At 34.2% G+C, this 22,364-nt stretch overlaps 1 protein-coding gene across 2 annotated transcripts; it reads right to left on the reverse strand.

Moving 5' to 3' along the window:
- Positions 1 to 191: 191 nt before the first annotated feature.
- On the reverse strand, positions 192 to 21,745 carry LOC129002750 (interferon-inducible double-stranded RNA-dependent protein kinase activator A homolog). Of its 2 annotated transcripts, XM_054430779.1 has the most exons (9): positions 21,625 to 21,745; positions 16,692 to 16,874; positions 15,840 to 15,993; positions 7,664 to 7,793; positions 5,203 to 5,384; positions 4,785 to 4,903; positions 3,636 to 3,785; positions 2,974 to 3,085; positions 192 to 2,465 (listed from the first exon to the last, which is right to left on the reverse strand). In XM_054430779.1, the coding sequence occupies exons 1-9, from the start codon at positions 21,634 to 21,636 to the stop codon at positions 2,329 to 2,331; spliced, it is 1,179 nt and encodes a 392-aa protein (XP_054286754.1). In that variant the 5' UTR covers positions 21,637 to 21,745; the 3' UTR covers positions 192 to 2,328. The 2 variants fall into 2 exon arrangements, with proteins under 2 accessions (XP_054286754.1, XP_054286756.1); XM_054430781.1 differs by lacking the exon at positions 3,636 to 3,785.
- Between the last annotated feature and the right edge of the window lie 619 nt (positions 21,746 to 22,364).

The following is a 22,364-nucleotide window of genomic DNA, read 5'->3' on the forward strand; positions in this document are numbered from 1 at the left end:
GGGAAAATATTAAAGATAACTTATGCCACCAACCTCTTTACAAAAACTTGTCTTAAGTCAGTGGTTAGACAAAGTTGTCTAGCAAAAAAAATATCACATCTTGTAATAGTAATAGCTCAGTCGTGCATAATCTACAATAAGGAATAGAGAGAGATAGAATGTGATTGTTTCAGGTAAATAAGTAAGCATAATGTGATGAGAACTATTTATTCAAACACACTTAGTGTTCTCAACGCATTACAGCCCATATGACTAAAATAATCTGAGTATTACACACAAAAATGTTGAGATGATAAATCCTATTTATTGAATGAAAAGGAAAACTAACACGGTACATTTTAGAACTATAATATTTCATATAGTAGGCCTACAATTTTCTTAAAAATATAAACACAAACTAATTCTGTCTGGCATTAACAAAAGAAATAGCAGTTATATTGGTTTTAAATCTGAGTATAATGTTACAACTATGATAGTGTTTGATCATATTAATATAAACTAAGTTACAATTATTTTGTGTCACATTTTAAATAAATCTTCTACAACACTAAGACACCTAGATCTAAAATATTATGTTAAGATTACAACCTCTATACTTTGCATTAAAATAATGCCCATTTTCCAAATATTCGGTCCTAAAACCTATGCTCACCAGAGGAAAACTACAAAAAATATAAAAACACAAAAAAAGAAGTATGGTTAAATAAAAGTTTGCATTCTCTCCCTTTTTTGCAATTTTCTGGTAGTGTCCCTCTATTTGAGAGAAAGGGAAAATTCCACTAGTTCTATGCAAAGTATAGCTTGTAGATGAAATTCGACGGCATTGCTTGCAAACTTTGGACCATCTTGAAAAGAAAATTCAATCCTCGTTAACTCACAAAGTAGATTTCAAAATTTTAACTGAACTTAAAAATGTTCTTTTTTAAACCAAACATGTCTTTTGTAAGTGCTAATAAAGGAAATAGTATCATGTTACCAGTTTCCATGACTAAGTATAAAAACATGGTGGAAGAAAAAGGGTAAACACTTGGTATAATGACTAATGAAAATCTATTATGTTAGCATAATAAACTAGATACATATCAGTGTATTTACCAAATGAGTTTTACTACAGCTAAACAAGAAGTGTCAAAATTGAATATTAAATACAAAATGTTTGAAAAAATTAACCAAGTTAATAGACCCGCCATTAAGGAAAACAATTGCTGATAATAAACTTATTATAAATAGGGCCTCAAGGGAAATGAGGCACCATACACAAAGGGATAATACAAGTGATAGATCAGAGCCGAATCTCAAATTCATCGAATTTTGAGAGTCAAATCTCAAATCTTATTTTAAGCTTACACATCCCAAATCCTCGTTTAATTTAAACGGTAAATCAAATGGAATCTGAACAAGCCTTGAGACTAACCTACAAGCAGAATACGGACAATGAAAATTTAATTCAAAGGCAATACAGATTTTTAGTTGTTTTTTGAAATACCTTCTTAAAAATTTTGTTAATCAACCATGTGCTGAATAAGCTGATTGTGTTAACTGATATCAGTAACATCAGAGTAGGATAGGTTAAACGTAGCCAAATTGAGGATATTAAATACAAAATCCAAGTTAAGCAAAGCAGTTTATTATTTATTGTTTTATTTGCCTTGTGCTATGGGTTATATTTAAGCATGGTGATTAGGATAAAAGATAAGTACCTACTACTACACTATGAGGATTTTGGTGTGTTTCAGTAATTGGTTGAAAATAAATACAATATTTTAGGATTGATTAAAAATACAGTTACTTGCCAGTAAAATTTGTGAAGGATACTCAATTTAAAGACTCAAAATTGAATTCGAGATTCGGCACGCTTAAATTCAATCATAACCGGATAATATATCACAAAATGACTAGCTACAAAATAAAATATCCTTATTCGTAGGTATGTTCTCACAATAAGTGAATTTAACAATTTACTGCCTAAATAATAAGTAGTGAGTTAAAGGTTAAAATGACTGTCCAAGGTGGCCCTACCCTGAAAACTTATTTTTCCCCGTTACATAAAAAATCTACCAAAGTGGTAGGGATAAACACCTACAAGCAAAGCTCAGTGTGTACACTTAATAACAGCAAATGGAAAAATTATTTTCAGGGGAAAGAATTCTTAAGTCCTTTGGTAAAGGACGTGTTTAAAGCCCAAGTGACCGCTCAGACTGGTGCAAGACAAACAAATATTATTTCTGAAATCTCGAGAAATCTATGAAAGTGGGCAAAGTTTGACTTTCCGAGGTCGCAGAAACGATATTTCAGTGTCACCACCGTGTCTGCTCGTCCGTTGTCTCTTCATTTCTTGGTCATGATCTTGAGATATTCCAGAGCGTTGTGGGCGGCCGCGGTCTGTGCCTCCTTGGAAGTTGTACCTGAGCCGTGACAAACAGCCACTGGTAGAGTAGACAGCTGTACCAAGCACTGGTATTTACCTGGGCACATCATCATCATTAACTACAGCACATTGTATACAAATTATGTAATCAAAGCTAAACAAACATTGGTTGACTGATTATTTACAATTTACTTTCAACTAGTTTTAATTAAGTCAATTGAATAATATCTTAAGACAAAATACAATAATTGTGTAAGAAAACTTGGTCATTAAAACTTATGCATACTTGAGGGTTGACTATAAAGTAGGTTCATTGTAATTAAACTCACATTTTGTAACTGCACAAACAAACTTTATTAAGTTACGCCAGAGACATACATTGTTAACATTGAGACTGCCCAGAATGGAATGGCTAACTAACTGAGTTCGGCTATCGGTTACCTGGTATACCTACGATACATCAAAAACAAGATGCACAAGTCTTGGAGAGAATCAACTACTATTTTGTTGACAAGTGCTGGATGTTAGAGGCGGAACAACAGATTCATTCTAGTTTACATATTAAGATAAAGTCTTACCTAATCTACAAAATAACAATATCTTACCTGAAACAGACTTTTCCTCAATGTCGACATAAGTGACCTCAAACTGCTGTTCTGAAGCTATCTCCTGTAGAAACTGGACAAAGTTAAACCCTTGGTTCCTGAGCACTACAGTCTGTAAAAAGAGTAACAGGGCATTGTAATCAATCTTATTTGAAAGCAAAATATATTGAAAACATAAAACATTCCCAACAATGTTTGAATCTATCAATCTAACATTCAATTCTATTCAATTTTACAAACTAAATTTTAACCATCCATTCCAGTTTATTGTTCCAGTTTTTAGCAGAATCAGTATTAACTTAAATTGACTTTGGAAATAATAGATGGCCAATCAAAATAAATAATTGTTTTGAGATGTTTAGAATTATATTCATGTTATGTTAAACTGTTAAATTTGATAAAACCAACTCTTAAGGTTATAAACCTAACATGACAGCAAAATTCTAACTCTAGCATTAATTTAATGCTAAACATTGGAACTTTGAAGGTACTTGAAACAAATCTTCGAGGTTGGGTCAAATGCATGAGATAAGCAAACCTGCTTCGATTCATATTATACTGAAAAAGCGAAATAAAAAAATGTGACTATAGAGTAGTGACCAAAAAGGTGGTTGAAACTTCTCAGCAGTTGTTCAAAATGATGGAACAACTGTGGTACGAACCTGTAATTCACTCAGCTTTTCACCATAGGATGATTTGAGATTCTTGTGAAACTGGGAGACCTTGTGACTATGAGCAGTTGTCAAAGTTGAGATTTTGGCCTCTTTCAGATCAGCGTACTCAAGACCAATCTGAGATACGCGTTGTGTAAGCTGTGACAAAAATTAAAATGTTTTGACTTGATTAGAAATATTTATTGTTATTTAGATATTTTTGGAGTCAGATTTTCGTGATTGAGCTATCATAATGGGTAATTATTGCTGTCAGAAGTTTTACGAGTAATAAATTTTAATTTGTTTTTTACCATAATATACCACAAAAAATATAAGCCTACTCTTAAATAAAAAAATTAAAACCATAAACAGGGTTCTGTCCCATGGACCTTCAAACTTCCAATGTTTCCTGGGGCTTTAATGATGATAATTTTAAAATATTTTCATCCTACAGCCTATAGAAGTTTATTATGATTTTCAAACTAAAATGTAGTCAAGCCCTCTTCATCTTAAGTCATGTTTTTATTTCAGAATGCATTATCCTACTACTCTGTTTTTTTTTCAAAGCTTCTTTATTCATCACTGAAAAAATTAATCTGCACAATCAAATAAAGGTATTAGGTCAATTTCACTGATCAAGAACTGTTTTTATAGAATTCCCCAAGAAAAAAGTAGTCCTTGACATAAAAAAATTATTCGTTTAAAAGTAGTGAAACCAATGCACACATCCTATATAGGCTAATGTTAACCTTTAAAAACCCCTAAAGACAAATTAAAAAATTACAATCTGGAATGTTTTAGCTTTTCAAGTGAGATAAATGTTAACGGAAGAATACAAATCATATAGCAAATTAGGCTATATGTAGTCTACAAATCACCGTTAATAATAATTGATTAGTAGACAAGAATATTAGCAATTAATTATAATGTTATATTGACCAAAGTCAACTACGAGTTATTGAGCTTGATTGGGATTGCAATAATATCTATCTGCCTTGGTGAAATTTGTTTGTGTGAATAATAATATAGTAAAAACAAAGTCAAACTATTTTCTCTTGATTCAGAGGAATATAGGTCCAAGGGCATTTAAATCTCTGTGAATTTGTTAAGCTGTGAGATTCATGACGAGCATAATGTCTAAAGATCATTTTAGGTTACCTCCTCTTCATCTTCAAGATTGAATGAGATATTGTTGGATTCCACATTGATATCCTTCAACTTGTTCCACATTTTATTGGCTGCCTGACGTTTGGCCAACTTTTTGGATTTGCCAGTTCCTAAAAAAATTGATAGTAAATTTTAGATAAACATTTACATAATTAAAAACTAGCACAGTATAATTTAAAACTATTCTAATAAAATATATTTAGCCTGTTCGAGACTTGTAGGCACAATGTTACTGAGTTGTAAAAGGGTTTTTGATTTTTTTATCGAAGAATTGACACTTCCCAGTAAGAACCAAGACAAAATTTAAAAAACTTCAATAAATAACTTATGTTGCATACAAGTTATAAATTGGTAGTGAACTAATGGAAAAGGTCCGGGTTTTTAATTCAATATGTTTATACTGACTAACCAATCTCTTTAAACTTGAAGACGACACAAGCGATGGTGAATTGTCTCTCATGAGGCAGTCCCTCCTCATGCTCCGTCTGGTAGGTGGGAGGTGGCCAACGCCGAGACATGCACAGTTCCTGTAGCAGCCCGATGGGATTGCCGCCAATCTTGTCTTCGTATGGGGAAACCATGTTGCCAGTCCTGAAACAGACAATAAGTATCAAACATTTTTAATTGGATCATGTTTATACAAATCAAAAGTTTAAATACCTGTTACTGTCGAATACAACCTTAAGCTATTGATCAACCTTTGTCCAGTTTTTTAAAATTCATAATAATGAAGAACTTTATCATTTGTACCAAAAGAACATCGTGTAAACATACATTTATTAAATATGAGATTACTGTGCCTTCACCGCATAGGAAATTATGGTAAATCTAAAAATTTAATACCACAAGAACGATAATAATTAAATGTATCAGCAACCAAGCTCAAAAAATAATTTACAATATCCTAGACATTGCTTTTGTCTTTATTCGTATTTTACTTTCTCCCCCTCATAGTATAGGCCTATGGAGAAAGTATTGTTTTCGTCAAAATTTTCGAGTATGAGTTTTGAGTGGTGGATGTATCCGTTTTGGGTCCCCATGAACCCAAAAAAGTGGTTTTCGAAGTGATGTCTGAGTGTGTGTGGATGTGTACAGAGCTACAGTCCATACCTGTAGTCCGATTTTGATGAAATTTGGTCTGTAGGTACTAATCCATGGTATTTCCAGGCGTTTTTGTAATTTTTTCAAAATTTAGATTTTTCATAAAAACCAATAAAATAACAAAAAAAAAAGGATTTTCTCGAAAATGGCTTGAACAATTCAAAATAAGTCTTTGTTTTCGGTTTTTTAAATAGGATCCAAATCACTTTAATTCAGTGTTTTTTATTCCATGCTTATTTAGTTTTTCTAAAAGTATATCATGATCCATACAGTCAAAAGCCTTGGATAAGTCACACAGCACACCCACAGTCTTCTGCGAACCATCCAAGGCTTCCGCAATGCAGTCAATTATTTTTGTTATGTATTTTTCAGTACTAAGCTCTGGGCGGAAACCAAACTGTGACGGATTTATTAGATTATTGCTTTCCAAAAATTCTGTTAGCTGAATCTTAACAATTTTTTCAAAAATCTTTGAAAAACATGGCAAAATTGCTATAGGACGATAGTTAGAAGGATCGTTTACATCACCCTTTTTGAATAGCGGTTTAATCTCAGCAAACTTAAGCTTATCAGGAAAAACACCCTCGTCAAGGTACTGATTTACTATTTGGCATAATGGATGTTCGATAAATTTAAAGACTCTTTTAAAAATCAAAAATCATAAATTTGATTGTTTCACGGATATTATATTTATTTTAAAGCTGCAGAGCAGCATGGGTCCTCTAGTTATTATTATTTTATTTTATTTTATTTTACTGTGTGATATAAAAATGTCACCTGTTTTACTAGCTCCGCTTGAATTGTGTGATGTTAATAAAGTAGTAGGCCTATTTGATTTTAATGTACAGGCTTACCCTCAAAATATGAGTGAAAATTGAAATAAATATTAAACTATAACTATAACAATAAACTGTAAGTCAAATTGAACTATTATCATGTAAACTGTTGTAGGTGGAAAGGACTAAAGCCACTGAGTAACAAAACCAGCAAAGACAGGTCAGAAACCTGTTCTCTATCAACAAACTTTGAACCTATTTCCTGGGGTTTCCCCACACACTATCAGTATTTCAACCATTTCCAAGATACCTTTTCACTTGGTCATTTTTTCTTTTTACAATTTCCCAAATTATTTAAGAATGGCGGTTTACTTATTTATACACACATCATTTAACAAAATATCCATTAAAACTTAAACTTCTTAGTATTATAGTAATTTTAGCTAATAATAAAAAGTATTAAAAAACTGCATTCTAGTCAATTATTACATTATAAAGTTAAATTTATTTGAGCTAATCTTTACAAATAATTAATTCATATGAAGTAGGCTCTGAGTAGACTGTAAACCAATTAAAATTAATTGGAATGTCAAAAGTCCAGTTTTATATCTGCCTTGGTAAGGTCACACTTTTTCACTATTGTTGTTCAATAAAATTGCTTAGTCCTTAACTAAGCAATTTTACTAAATGAAGTTATGATTAAAATGAAACATACACTCATGTTTCTCAAGTTTGTTAATAATGGATGAAACAAAATGCATGAATTATTTTTTTTATATTGAATATTTTTTGGCAGAGCCTAAAACAATCAACTAACAAACAGGAACGTTTTAAAATGAGTCATTGCAAATGACAGAACCAAACAAAATAACGGACTTAAATCATAATTAATTAATCCAACACATCAACTTTTATTGTTTTGAGCTTTGACATGGTTCTAAATTAGCTTCCAACAAGAGCTTCAATCAGGTAAAATTGGTTTTAAAAACTTACAATAACTGGTCATTAATGGAGTTGGACATAGAATTCATCATGTTAGGGTCAGTGTTTCCAATCAACTTGTCCAAAACATTTTTTGCTGCTGCATGCTTGGCTTCCTTTTTAGACCGGCCGATACCCATTGCTGAAATTAAAGCAAAAACAATTATATTTAGAGAAAAAAACATATATATCAAACATTCTGAAAACACACTGACACGACACAATTATTCACAACAGCACTCGTCATCAAATAAAGTAAAACTGACCGATTTTATAAATTATAATCAACACCGACCATAATAGACCAGAAGCCGGCTCGGCGCTCCTACACTGCGGCCAGTCAGTCTCACAGTCACAATATAGTGTGTTTGCTCTCGACGAGCTAAGTTTCCTTTACCCTAGTTGTGTTTGGTGATTATTTATTTATTGCTTTCACTTTGGAAAATTAACGAGGAAATTTTTTTATTTCTTTTTAATGGACAACAATTTACTACTTAAGGTGGTGCAATGATTTTTGGTCATGGTGGAATTTCAAACTTTTTAATAATGTAAGTTGTCAATATAAGGTTTAGAAGCAAACAAATATTTTTTTTGGAATTTTTTTATGGCTACTTTTTTGTTAACAGGTCTTTGAAATAGGCGATTTGGCACTCACTCTTTTGACTTTATCTCAAAAACGGTTTGAGTTAAGAATGTGAAATTTGGGGTATTAATCAATGATATTGTACTACAGGGTCTAAAAGTATTTATGTGTAAAAAAAATGAAAATCAATTTTACGTGCTGCTTTATTTGTAAAATAAAAAATATAAATTATGAGCTAATTGAAAAGAAAAATATTTTAGACCAGGAAGTTAAATCTAAGGAATGTATAGGAATTTAATTTATTTTTAAATATTAATATTTGTAGGCTGTAAAGTCAAAAGATATTTCCGCTGTAACGCCCGCACTGCTCAGCCTGCAACCCAGAGCGCTCCGTGCCCCCACCACTCCTCACTTTCTCCTCCGCTGATGACTCAGCCACGGCGCCGCACCGACCGCACGCTCTCGGCTCGTTGGCGTGTACATAGCATTTCGTGAGCAAAACGTTGAGTGTTCTTGGTGATGTGTTGAGAATTTATTCAAATGTAGTGACACAGGTTATTGTTTGAAATAGTGTAGTGTTGTGTGGTGATAATGTAGCGGTGCTTAGTAGTGCGCTTATGGTAAAGTATACTCAATTCCTCGTTTACTTGTCAGTATAGAGGCATTACGGATGTTTACCCAAATCATTTCCAGTATTTAAAGCAAATTTCCAATTAATTATTAATATTTCTTTTGGAAAACATGCCTATAGAAAATTTTACACAGATTAGCCTGCAGCACTTGGTGCGAACTACAGCATAAATTGTAATATTAATTAAACTAATGGCTGACAAATTGGATTATGGTTTATAATTCCTAAGCCCAGTGACGTACTCAGGAGGGGGATGAAGGAAATATATCCCCCCCCGAAATTTTGAAAAAGAAAAAATACAAATTATAGTTCAAGCCGAGTAGTTACTCCCGCCGTTTACCCGGGGTTTGGTACGCACGATTTAGTTATGCGGCCGTTTTTTATGACGTTTATCCGATATTCGGCCGTCATCGATCGATGGTACCGATAATGTGCAACTGATATTAAAACTCTTTAAGGTAAGATCAATAAACTCCTACTTTCAGAATATGTTAACATTTTGTCCCAATTTGAGTTATTTGGAATTTTTTAACTTAAAAGAAAAGTTATAAACATAATTTTAAAATGAGTTAGCTACATAAATGTAAGTTTAATTTGTTAATAAGTGATTAGAAATAGGCCTTATAATCCCTTATAATTCCTTTCTTTCTTTAAAAACCCGACTAAAAAAAGCTTAAACTTGTGAGTTTTTTTAAAACTCAACTCGACTCAACCTCAAAAATTACTAATCTAATTAAATTACTAATTAAAGATAAATATTACCCTCTACAATTGTTTAAATTAGCAATTTTTTATACAAAATGTACAAATTCCATACCCCCCAAACCCCCCCGGTCTATCCCATCCTTCAAAACTATATCCCCCCGAAATTAAATCCTGGATACGCCACTGCCTAAGCCGTCAAATTTTTCACGGCTTAGGGAAATTCTGTACTGAAAAGTAAAAGTGGAATAGAGTATATTGTTGTGCAGTTACATAAAACAATACCTTTATAATTAATTGTTTAAAATTATTAATTAAATTTTAAAAATTGAGTGGGCTTATTTGTTTAATCCTTATAATTATAGAGAACTGATACCAGTTTCATTTAATAAAAATGCCTTACAAAGGAAGAATTTATCGAAAACGTGGCAAGCGTTCTAGATCTATGAAACTTTTCATAGCAAGACAAAGGGAAAAAACGTCAAATGCTCCTGATGAAACAAGTGAAGACATTTTTAATAGACTTCTAGAACAAACCAGGTAGGTCTGACAACTTCTGCTCTCATGCATTATAATATACTAGATAATTAACATAATTTTGACCATAGGTGTCATAACCAGTTATAAATTGTTGTTCAACATATTATAATGATAAAGAAGTACTTGTTTTCAATTGATCATTGCTGGATAACCTTTTTGCATTATGCCTATGAGCTCCAATAACTATATCCTATTTTCATAGATGGGAGTTTACTACGTTTAGAACAGGATACTAAACATTTATTGTTCTTAAAGTTTATAAATTGTTTGCAAAAACGGCCAAGCTTATATGTAACGCACGATCGCTTTTCACACTTGGCCATTTTTGCAAACAATTTAGGATATATTATGCCACGATAATTAAAAATTATTAGCCGTGTGTGTTATAAGGAGGGCCGTGTGTGTTATAAATGTGCCGTAATATAATTACAGTTAAAAATTAAGTTATCTTGAATTTTAATTACATTTTAACATATGTAATTCCCGCAAAGTTTTGCGGGGGAACAGATAGTTTCACTGATTTTTTCGCTTATTTTTGTGTTTATATATTTTTGTTGATAATATCACTGAATTATTTGTTTGTGACTTTACTCAAAACTACGGGTGGAAAAATATTTTGGGCTTATGGAAAACCCGTTTGATTTGGCCCTGCTTTAACATTTCTGTATAATAGCAATAACATCAAATATTTGGGTACAAACAAATTACTACAGAAAATATCTTCTCTTTTTTTAGGCATGAAACGCTTGCGGCTCAAGAAACAAATACACAAAGCTCAATGCTCAATGATTCAAATTCAATTTTAGAGCTTGCGGAACTTGAGACGAATGCAATCCCCAACCATAGTCGTAGTTGTCTAAAAGTCAAAAATTCAGATCCGAATTCACCTTTCAAGCTCAATGATGATCTTCAGATGACAGTTGAAGACAGCGATGAAGATGAAATGGTCGTTGACGACCCAGATTATTTCCCCCCTCTAACAGTGGAGAGATCAGTCGACACGGAAAAGGTTTTATTAAAGGGAAGAAGAATTGTGGATATTGACCATTTTTCCTCACAAATGGAAATTATTGCATCCCATCCTAATAAATGCACTATGGGGAAATACAAATTAAAGAAAGAAATCTGTAATGGTCTGTACTCAACACTGGTGTACTACTGTGATAATTGCGAAAAAGAGTTTTCCGTAACAACTTCTCCAGCAACTGATAAGGAAGACATAAACGATGCGTTGGCCTGGGCTGCAATGTCAGTTGGAATAGGATATTCTCAAGTTGAAGAACTCTTTAGTATCCTTGATTTAAAAATAATGGGACAACAAAAGTACCATAAACATGAACAAGCAGTTGGAAAAGTAAGTCTTTGTAAAATTAACACTTATCCTAAAGTTAATCCTACGGTTAATTAACTTGGTCCATTGTGTGGTTAAATTTCATGCAACTTTTTTATAACTTGGTTTGTTAAATTTCATACAAGATACGTATTTATATGAATGTGAAATGAATTGCCCTTTTACATTGTTTCAATTATCAACTTCAGACCACCCCGAACGTTTTTAGAAGTAAACTCTTCATTTTGACATGGTGTTCATTTCCGGCCGCCAAAGTAAATCTGCCATATTGGAGAGAAATTTTTTTTTCAAATAAGTACGCATAAGTATCTTTTATCGTTGGCTAATTCGTATTTTGTAATTTTTTAGGGGTGGGAAGATTGTTTATTACGAAAAATGCAAGAAAACGCAGAGGAAGAAAGGCGAATAGCTATCGAGAAAGGGAATTATCTGAACGGAATTCCCTTCATCACTGTCCAGGGCAGGTATTTAGAAAAAAAATCCTCTCACGGGAAAAAAGAAAAATTAAAAGAAAAATTTTATTTTCAGGAAAGAAAAGTATGAAGAGAAAGAGGAATGGGAAAGACGGTTCCTACGACAAAGAATACGGCCCCCTAGCAGTAAAGGCAGATATAGAGGAGGTCGAAATGGTTGCCAAATCTAAAACATTTCTGCAAAACTTGAGAAATGATATTAAAAATGGAAATGAAGAATGGGAAAGGAAAACTGTTGGGCAACGTAACAATGAGTTATGGTTCGAAAAAAGAATGAACAGACTAACTGCTTCAAAGTTCGGATTTGTGATTAAACGCCTACCGCATACACCTTGCCATAATCTTGTAAAATCCATCCTCTACTCAAGATCATTAACCTCAGAGGCCATAACTTTCGGAAGAGATCACGAAGACATAGCTATCAAACTTTATGAAAACTCAACAAACAACAGCGTAGAGCCTTGTGGATTGTTTATCGACGTGTCCAATCCTTTTCTTGGCGCCAGTCCGGATGGAATAGTTGGTGAAGAAGGCATCGTTGAAGTGAAGTGCTTAGCTTCCGTAAAGGAAGAAACTTTGTCAGAAGCGGTAAAAGCTAAGAAAAACATGTGTCTAGAGTTGTCAAAAGAAGGGGAAATCAAACTAAAGAAGAATCACAATTACTTTTACCAGATTCAAGGCCAGCTCGCAATTACAAGCCGCAACTGGTGCGACTTTATTGTCTACACAAAAAAGGGGGAGATTTTTGTGGAACGAATACAAAAGGACACAACATTTTGGACCAAAAATATGTTGCCGAAGTTGACCAGATTTTACCAGGACTGTTTGCTCCCAGAAATTGTGGATAGCAGAATTGTTAGAGAAATGAAATGTAGAGATCCAGTTTACATCCTAGAAGCACAAAAAAAACTCAAAAATGCAAAACAAGAAAAAGCTAAAAAATCATAGTTTTTAAAATCCGTGCTATCTAATTCAAAATTGGCCCATAAAATGTTCTCAAATTATTAAGAAACACATCAATAAATGCTAACCAATAAATCTTTTAATTAACTCAATGATCAACATTAAAAACTTTCAAACTTAATTAAAGTCTTGTATTTTTTATTATAATTTTTTCTGGTAATTTTTTACAAAGTTTCGCAAATTGGTCCATTTCCGCAAAGGTCGCCACTAATAAATCTTTTTATTAGCTTAGCTCAATGGAGGGTGATAATAATCTTCAGAGTTGAATAAACTCTCTTATTTATTTAGAAACATCATTGTATACAACTAAAACTAAGTCATAATGATCTATCTTCTTAATTCTGTAAGGGTTTCGCCTAACGTTCTTTTTAACGTAATATTTATTAATAACGTAATTTTTATATTTTTTGTAAGTAAATATTAAAGTGTACTGTTTGTGCACGGGCTCCATCGTAATATTGTAATTACATACACATGATCAAATGTCAATCATGCGATTGTAGGCATGCTTTAGAAAATATGTTTCAATCATAATTTGTAAATGTTGCGTGTAAATAAAATGTTACTTCCTGAAATCTTTCTTATTTCATTTTATTTATATTGACCTTACCTGTAAAGATTGCGTGCAATTATTTTTTTAAGCAGCGTTTACTCTACAAACCAGAAACAATACTTTGTCTGAATATTAATAATTAGAATCCAGATTCACATTTACAGTATCTGCGTTTTATGATAAAACGCAAAAGAATGAAGCTGCATTCCAGAAACTCACACAATTTTATCCTATTTTTATTTCAATATAAATTTGAATGTAATATCATATAATCAAATAAAGCATATTACTGGAATTTTAATTTGTTGAGTGAAATAATGCGATGTTTGACAAAAGCAAGATAAGTAGGTCAGTCCGGTAAATGACCATTGAACTATTATGGTTTGTTACAAATTTTTGGTCGTTGATAAAGTAGAGATTGCAACGAATGAATTATGTCTTAAAGCCATTTATATTACAATCACTCAGTTCTAAAATAGACCTCTTCCTTTGATTTCGATTAACCGTAGGATAGTTAACAATGTAACTTTACCAATGGTAAAAAAATATAGTTAATTATTATTAATATATGAAAAATCCAGTTGTTTCTTTACAAATTACGATCTTACTGTTCTGTACAAAGGTCACGATAAAGGTTATCTGGTAAGTGGACATGGCCAGACTCTACCGATGACCACAGCGCAGGTCAGGGGCCAGGACATTGGGATGTACGGCGAACCTAACAGCCACCAGCCGCCGAAACAGAGCAAGCTCGGAGGACAGTCGGACAGTCGAGGGTTGGGGCGGTAAGGGGGAGGCAGAGAACCGGGGGAGGGGAAGCGGCCAAATGCGCCCCTCCACTTTGCTGTCGTACGCATCGCTCCGAACGCCGACGGTGCTGCTGCCTGGGCGGATTTTGTTTACTACAGAGCTCACTGCACCACCTTAAGACACCCATGAGAAAGTGGGTTCAAGAGTTTAATGAAGACCACAGGCAAAGCAAATACTACGCAACCTGCTTACCTATTCAGACAAATTAAAAAATTATCACAGAATGACGATCAAAATGTTTACTACCATTTTGTCACACATAGGGTAAGAACAGTAGCCTACAAATGAGTCGCGGTGGAGATGTAGGTTGCGGAGGATCCCACTCGTTAAGTCGCGGTCAATGCTGACTGCACATAGCGTGAAGGTCACCGGCACTGTCTATGGAGCTCAGACTATTGGAGTTAAACAAAATAAATAATCCTATACTTGGTGCAATGTTGTTTGATTCAAGTTCGGATAGTGATGAAATCTCAGCGGCAACTAAGTGGATAATTGGAAGTCTACCTAACAGGCGGTTTTCAGTCCACCCAATAAATAGAGAAGAATCAGGTTAGGCGAATACCTCCACGTTTTCAGTGAACTCAAAAACGACCCTGATCGATTTTGTTTGTACATGAGGATGACTCCAGAAACTTTTTTATTGTATGACTGGAATTACTTACTCCTCAGTTGGACCGCTGCATTTCTCATCACACCATTTAAGAAAAAACAGATGCATAAATACATACAAGAACCAAGGAGCATTCAATTTACAACACCAACAATAGGTTGAACCTAAGATTTAATAAAACAATTGAACCAATCACAGCGAAGCAGCCAGCTAAACCGCGCGGTAAGCATCAATCTAAATCAAATGAGTTTGATTTTTAAAAGCTTCGCTGTAGACCTCCTGGATGGCAGCGCGATGCACCCCCACCGTGACTTAACTGTTTGTTACGCTAGGCCTGGTTAACAACAATGTGTTTGATTTACATGAATGTTGATTGCGACCGTGACCAACACCTTCACCGCAACCCACTTGTTCTATTCTTACCAATAGAAACATTCAGAAGTGAAGTAACTTCAGGGCCTGTGTAGAGCCATCCTAAAAATCTGTTAATTTTGTTGACCACAATTACTGTCAAGAATATCTTTATTTTAATTAATTTAAATGTAACTTGCATGTTAGTACAATTTAAATATCTACCAAAAACATTAGCAAAGTAAAAAAGTTACAGTTGTTCTTGAAAAAATAATAACAACACAATAATTATTGTTATTAAGCAACAAAACTATTTTTCTAGAAATCTCTGCATCAACCTCGGCCAAAGTTTTCAAGCGACTGGGACTGACTGGATGAAAAACAAATTAGTTTGATTTGTGTCAGACAAGCTCAGGCCCATTCCTCCTTTCCAGCACTAAAACAGGTGCCAGTGTACCCTTGCCCAGCTCACTCAGACCGCAGTGGTCAGACAGCAGAAATTCTGCTTCCAATGTAGTACCAGCCTAATACAGACCATCTCCCTACCAACCAGTTTTTTACACTTTCAGAGTTAAATTTTATTCGATGTTATATCAGTGTATCACTTTATTTTGTACTGACCTACGACATCTGCGACGGTGACCCTGTAGCGGAAAGTCGGCTCGTGAATGGCTCCCTCCACCTGAACCAACTCATACTTTGGAGTTGTTCCTCTGCGACTGAGCAGCTCCTGCAGTACAGACACTGGTGTTTTGGAGGGAAGTGCCTGCATCTCCTGTAACACCAATAACTTTGTACCCACTCATATTTTAGAGTCGTTCATTTAAGACTGAGCAGCTCCTGCAGTATGAACACTGCAGAGCAAGAAATACAACTAGAGGGTAGCACTGAATGAGAGAATTGCAAGACGTTGGCCGCCAATTTGTACAAAGAAATAAAGTACCTTATACTTAGTACATTGGAACTAGAGGAATATGGGATTGTGGGATTGCAAAAGAGCCATTCGAGCTAATGAGTCAATTAGAGGATTTAAGCCAATGGTTGATTTCCATTGTTTGTACCAACATAACAAAATTTGAGCAACTTCTGAGACTGCCTCCCAGAGTGACACTATTAACTGGAGCCCATATCAATACAGTAGCTTTTGTTAGTAGTAAAACCTTGTACCCAGCGATGCGTAAAAATAAAATATTCCAGGTTGTGTTTTCAAAATTATTTTATGTTAATACTTGACCCTACAAAGAGAAAAAAAACTTATTTATCATGAGTTTTAAATTGTGCTCTACCTTTAGTTTAGTTCTTTATGATATTACATCAACAAGTACAAAATTTCTGTGATGAATAATATTGCCGTTTACTCACTCGCAGTTCTGTTTTTTTTTTTTTTTTAGTTGACTCACAAAAATGTCGGCCATCTGAATCACAGAGCCTAATTCAGATTTGGAAATGCTCACAAACCTTTGGTTGACTTACCCGTTTTGCTGCCTCTTCCAAAGGCAGTTCTGCAGGTGTAGGGCGATGTATTGTTCTCGGTAGTCTGCCTCGTGGGCGTCCATGCATATTGTTCATACGCTGAGCAGCCAACATGCCAGGCCCCATGCTTCTTTCCTCCTGTTTAATGCACTCGGGTTTCATCACTTGCACAGGTACTTGCATCTGTAATAATCTGAGTAATTGGTACTGGTTCCATTTTTAATTTAGACAATATTTTTTTTATTTAACCCTTATGGTAGGCCTATTAATCCACTGAAAAAAAAACGATACAATATTTACTGTAACAGTGCCTTAACTTGAGTAAATTTGTGTTGAGACTAAGATTATCAATCAACTATTAAAAATCAATCCACATAACATAGGTAGTACTCAATCGGTACCTAATCTTGTATTATTGACTTGTGGTTAACGCCAAGAGTGTAATTTATGGTTAATTTGGCCATATAAATCAATTTGATTTCAATACTGATAGGCTAACCAAAATAATATTACAACACAGAAAGTTCAAAACAAAAATTAAATCTCGGGTCTGTGTGTGCAAGTACGACATACCTAATTGCCTAATTGCCTGTTGTATTTTATTTTTATTTATTTTTATCAATGCATAGGCAATGGCCTATGTAAAAAGATAGGTCTACAGAAAAGGCCTATAGATGGCTAGGCTACTTGATCATAAGCCATTAAAATGCAAGCATTTTAGAAATAATATTTTGTTGTGTTTATAGCACTATTTACAAAGTGCAAAAACAGTCTGGAGATAACGTAAATCAACAATTTTATTCATTACAAACTAAACTGTACCTTCCTAATCTACAGTCACGAATCCACATAACACCTGACCTAACTTACCTACCTCACATGTCTAAATAATAACTGATTATGCTAAGTAGTTCATAATCAACATTCAGTTGAATTTATAAACGCCTAGCTACCTCTTTGTCAAACTTAATGTTTGTCGTCTTAAAACACAGTAATGGCGACAGAGACAAGTAGATTAGAGGCATTACAATAATAATACCCCTGCCGCAGCAAACCTGCCGTCTAAGCGAATTTCCATTTGGCTGAATTGATTTTCAATTGATCTATTTAAGTAATATTAGGTTTAACAAGTACCTAGGTTTGCTGTTACAAGGAAACTAATAAAGTGTGTTTTTAAGTAAAATAATTATAGCTTAGTTTAAAATCAATATATTTGCCAAGTTTTATCAAAATATATCTATAAATAATACCCCCGATGCAGAAAACCTGCCGACTAAGCGAATTTCCATTTGTCTGAATTGATTTTCTATTAAATCTATCTTTTTATTCGTTAGTTTTTAAACTAACTAACTAAAAACTTTTAACTAGTTAGAATTTTTAAACTTTCCAATTATGCGGAAGCATCTCAAATACTGGTTATTTTTTTCACGTGATCAGTGAGGGTTGCGTGCGGCCGGGAGAGGTCAGCGCCATTGTAGACAAACAACGCGGAGGGTGGGAAAGAGAAAGTCAAAGTCCAGTTGCTTTGGAATGCAGTGGGCCTGTGGAAGGGTAGTGACGGCCATTATCACACCCCAAGCACTGAGGGGTGGGAAGGGGGAATGTTTGTTTGGTGATTGATATATCATCTCAAGTGTCAAAACATTTCTTCAGTTGATGTTCATTATTTGACAAGTTTTAAGTCATTTGTTTCTGTTGTAGTAATGTAAAATGTGACAATGTTTGATTAAAACACAAGTACCATAGGACCGAGCTTGCTCGAGGTGTTTGATTTGTTCAAGAAGAAAAAAATAGAGCTTATAAGCCTACAAATATTTTCAGTCTTACCACGATTAATTAAGTTGTAAAGTCAATTCGTTTTCGTTATACATCCACTTATCTTAGCTTAATTTAGCACTTAGCTTAATTTAGTCTACCAAACTTTTATCATGTGGATGAGCAATCTATAAAATGTCTACAATAAGCTTCAATCAATAAAACTCATGATACATAACATCTGTTATCTGTTGAACGTTATTGCAATAAGTAACTGGGATCGCGGAACGTCGCAACTATAATTACTGGATGGTGTAATAACGCATCAATTCGTGCGGTGCATCGTCGAAAACTACAAAACGTCCTTGGCCTTTCCTTTAGATCTTTAGTTCAATATCAGTGTATAATGTTTTGCGGTAAAACACTTACCCTAATGTTTTTGAACAATCGTAATTTGGTTAGTAATACATCATACAATGCAACTGTATTATATAAGCAATTCTCAATAGCATTGCAATGTGAGGAAATTGTAGGAGCCGTTTTATAATCATTGTGCGCAAAATTTACTCATATGTATAGTATAGATTAGTAACCAACATGTGTCATTACGAAATCCCTTAAAACAACTGCCCAACAAATAGCTAACTTACTTTGAAAACTATTTTTTTTCTATTAGTTAGTTTTTCAACTAATAACTTCTATCAGTTACTTTTTAAACTACCTGTAACCCACTAATAACTTCTATCAGTTACATTTACGGGACTAACTAATAACTTCTAACTAGTTAGAATTTTTGACTAACTTTCCCAATGCTTAATGAACCGACTCATTAATTTATGCTAAGTTACCTCCAGACTGTTTTTGCACAATTAAAATAGTGGATGAAACACAATATGAAGAATGCTTGCAAGCATTTTAAAATAACAATATCCAAAATACTTGCAAGCATTTTTTTGTTAACTTAATTGTTAATTTTATTGTGTCTCACCCACTATTTCAATTGTGCAAAAACAGTCTGCAGGTAGCATAAATTAATGAGTAGGTTCATTATTAACCTTCCGAACCTAACCTAGCTTTTGACCTTTTAACCTAACTTTTAACCTAGAACCGAACCTAACACTTAACCCTTTGAGTGCCAACGTCCGGGGAACCGGACGTTTTTAAAACGAGCCAAAAGTGCCGACGTCCGGCCGACCGGACGTTTTTAGAACGAGCCAAAAAAGCCAACGTCCGGCTGACCGGACGTTTCGTAATGATCGAACAGTTGTCATAACTACCGAATGGATACTCGGATTATTTTAACCCATATATTAACATTGAGTTGAAAGTTACTAGATGCAATACATCGATTTTCGTTGGTCGAAATATCGAAAATTCGATTTTTACAAAATTTTAACCTAAAAATTGCCAGATCGCGCTCGGCATTTTTAGCGCGACCTTCGGGGAAAATCATCGGCATTTTTTGAGCGTTACTTTTATTTCTCGCCTGGCACTCTAAGGGTTAAATACAGTCACGAATCCGCATAAAACCTGACCTACCTTCCCCACATGCCTAAATAAAAGCTGAATAGCTTATTTAGTTTCAGAACGAAATTGATTTCATTCTGCATTAAGTCGAGTATAAACAGCTGTTTGCTCTCCTCACTCAGTCCTCAGCCCACATACGGTAACTTAAGTTATGAATCCGTATATGGAACCCACATATGGACCACACCATATAACCATCAGTACCGCTCAATGAACCTTAGTCGTAACTTAATTTTAACCTTCGTTTTACAGCCACTTAGGAATCTCTCCGACAAAAACTGATTGCATTTTTGGATTCAGCGTGAAAAGACTGTAGGTAGAAATTATTAAAATATTGGTGTGAACCACAAATACGCTACTTACTTATTGTTGATTTTACCCCCCCTAACTTACTCCCCAGGTACATGATGTTGGTACTGTCGTGTGGCCGTTAAAATGTCCTCTATCTGTTGGCATCATCGGTAATATGGCTCGCGGACGTATTTTTCCGCAAAACAGCCAGCAATAGATTTTTAATGGCGCGCACACTACTTTAACTGAGTTTACCCCCCCTTACTTACTCCCCAGGTACATGATGTTGATAACTGTACTGTCGTGTCCGTTAAAGTGGCCTCTATCTGTTGGCATCATCGGTAATATATTTCGTGGCCATATTTTTGCGCAAAACGGCCAGCAATAGATTTTTTATGGCGTGTGCACTACTTATTGCCAGGTTCACGCAAGTTTAGTTATTAAAATCACATCTTTTCCCAATGTAACTTAGATAAGGAATAATTGCCAAACGTTTGCACCATTGTTTCCATTTGTTTTCAAAATTAGCCTATGCAACTTTTGCATAATTGTTGATGTTTAAATTTTTGGTAAAAATTTAGTTTCTAAAGTAATGATATATAAATAGGCCTAAGTTACTAAGTATGGTTCTCTTGGTCACCTTAATCGACATCATTTCCCTATGCCCACACTGAAGACATGAAAGCTTTCTCCATGCAGATTTTTAACGAACTCACAAATGAGCCGCTGTAGGCTACTCTTTTGAGTACTTCTTGAACATATAATATGCACCGCCATCACTAGTTTTCTATTTGTAAATATTGGTTGAATAAGAATGTTTTTTTTTTTATTAGCCTAGTTTTATTACTGTAAATTTTATTTGACGCAGTCTATCCAACAAGTGTTGGGCAACGACATAGGAGTTGGTAATGGTAGCCTAGCCCTATTAACGTTTTAGGCAAGATGGCAAGATGTACACCTAGGTCTAACCTACAAGTCATAGCAAAAGAATAACTTAGGCTAGACTTGTATGTTGAATTGTTGGGAAATAGTTTTAATTTTAAGTAACTTATTAACAAATAATGACAAGTAACTTAAGTTAGGCTATTCAAAATAATGACACCATTCAAAAATTGGTAATAAACAATTGCCTAGTAGATAGACCAAATAAAATATTATGGCAATTAAAGCAATCTTAATTCTATTCATTATTTTCGTACGATTTAAAATAATGGATAAATAAAAATTATGACAATATTTTGAGCATGTGATTGTGAACGTTAAAAGTATTGATTGAGCATTGCAGTTACAGAAGATTGATATTATTTTGTAATTTAATTGACAGTAAACAAAAGAAAAAGAAAAAATTCATACAACTTACCGTGTCAGCCATGCTTTGATAAGTATATAAATAATTGAATAAATAAATACTATAAGTAAATGGCCGAAAGGACAAACACAACCGCCGCAAAGATGAGTTCCCTTTCCCTTATTCTTTTTCTTTAATTAATTAATTCTGATTCTGCACCTCTGCACGTTCTCTCGTTCACTCTCACTGTTCGTTCACTTGAATGATCCAATCCACTTGATCACTTCACGGGGACAGCTCACTTACTCTACAGATCATAGACTATACGAGCTTTGTAAATAATATTGAAGGTTCACTTGCACTACAGGCTCGTATACTATACGAGCCTATCGAAAATAAAAAATAAATGAAGAGGGTTCACTTACTCTACAAATCATTGTGCCTATGAGCCTCGTGTATTATATTTAAAAATACAGTAGGAAGGTTCGCTTACTCTACAGATCATAGTGACTATGAGCCAAGCGTACGAATTATTTGATAATTCAGGAATCGGCTCGTATAGTATACGAGCCAAAATCATGAATCAATATAAATTATAGGAATGCTCGTATACTATACGAGCCTGCAGAAAAATATTAGATGGCTCACTTACACTACAGATCATTGGCACAATGAGCTGTAGAGTAAGTGAACCCTCTTCAAAATATTAGATGGTTCACTTACTCTACGGCTCATTTAGCTACTCGTTGCGCGGTTTGCGTTCGTGAAACTCTAGGCGCTATGCCCGGCTTTGACTGCTGCTACTGCCTACA

This window comes from Macrosteles quadrilineatus, unplaced genomic scaffold, assembly GCF_028750875.1.
Source record: "Macrosteles quadrilineatus isolate MER2022 unplaced genomic scaffold, UCM_ALF_1.0 Scaffold_9__3_contigs__length_116548681, whole genome shotgun sequence".
Lineage (NCBI taxonomy): Eukaryota > Metazoa > Arthropoda > Insecta > Hemiptera > Cicadellidae > Macrosteles > Macrosteles quadrilineatus.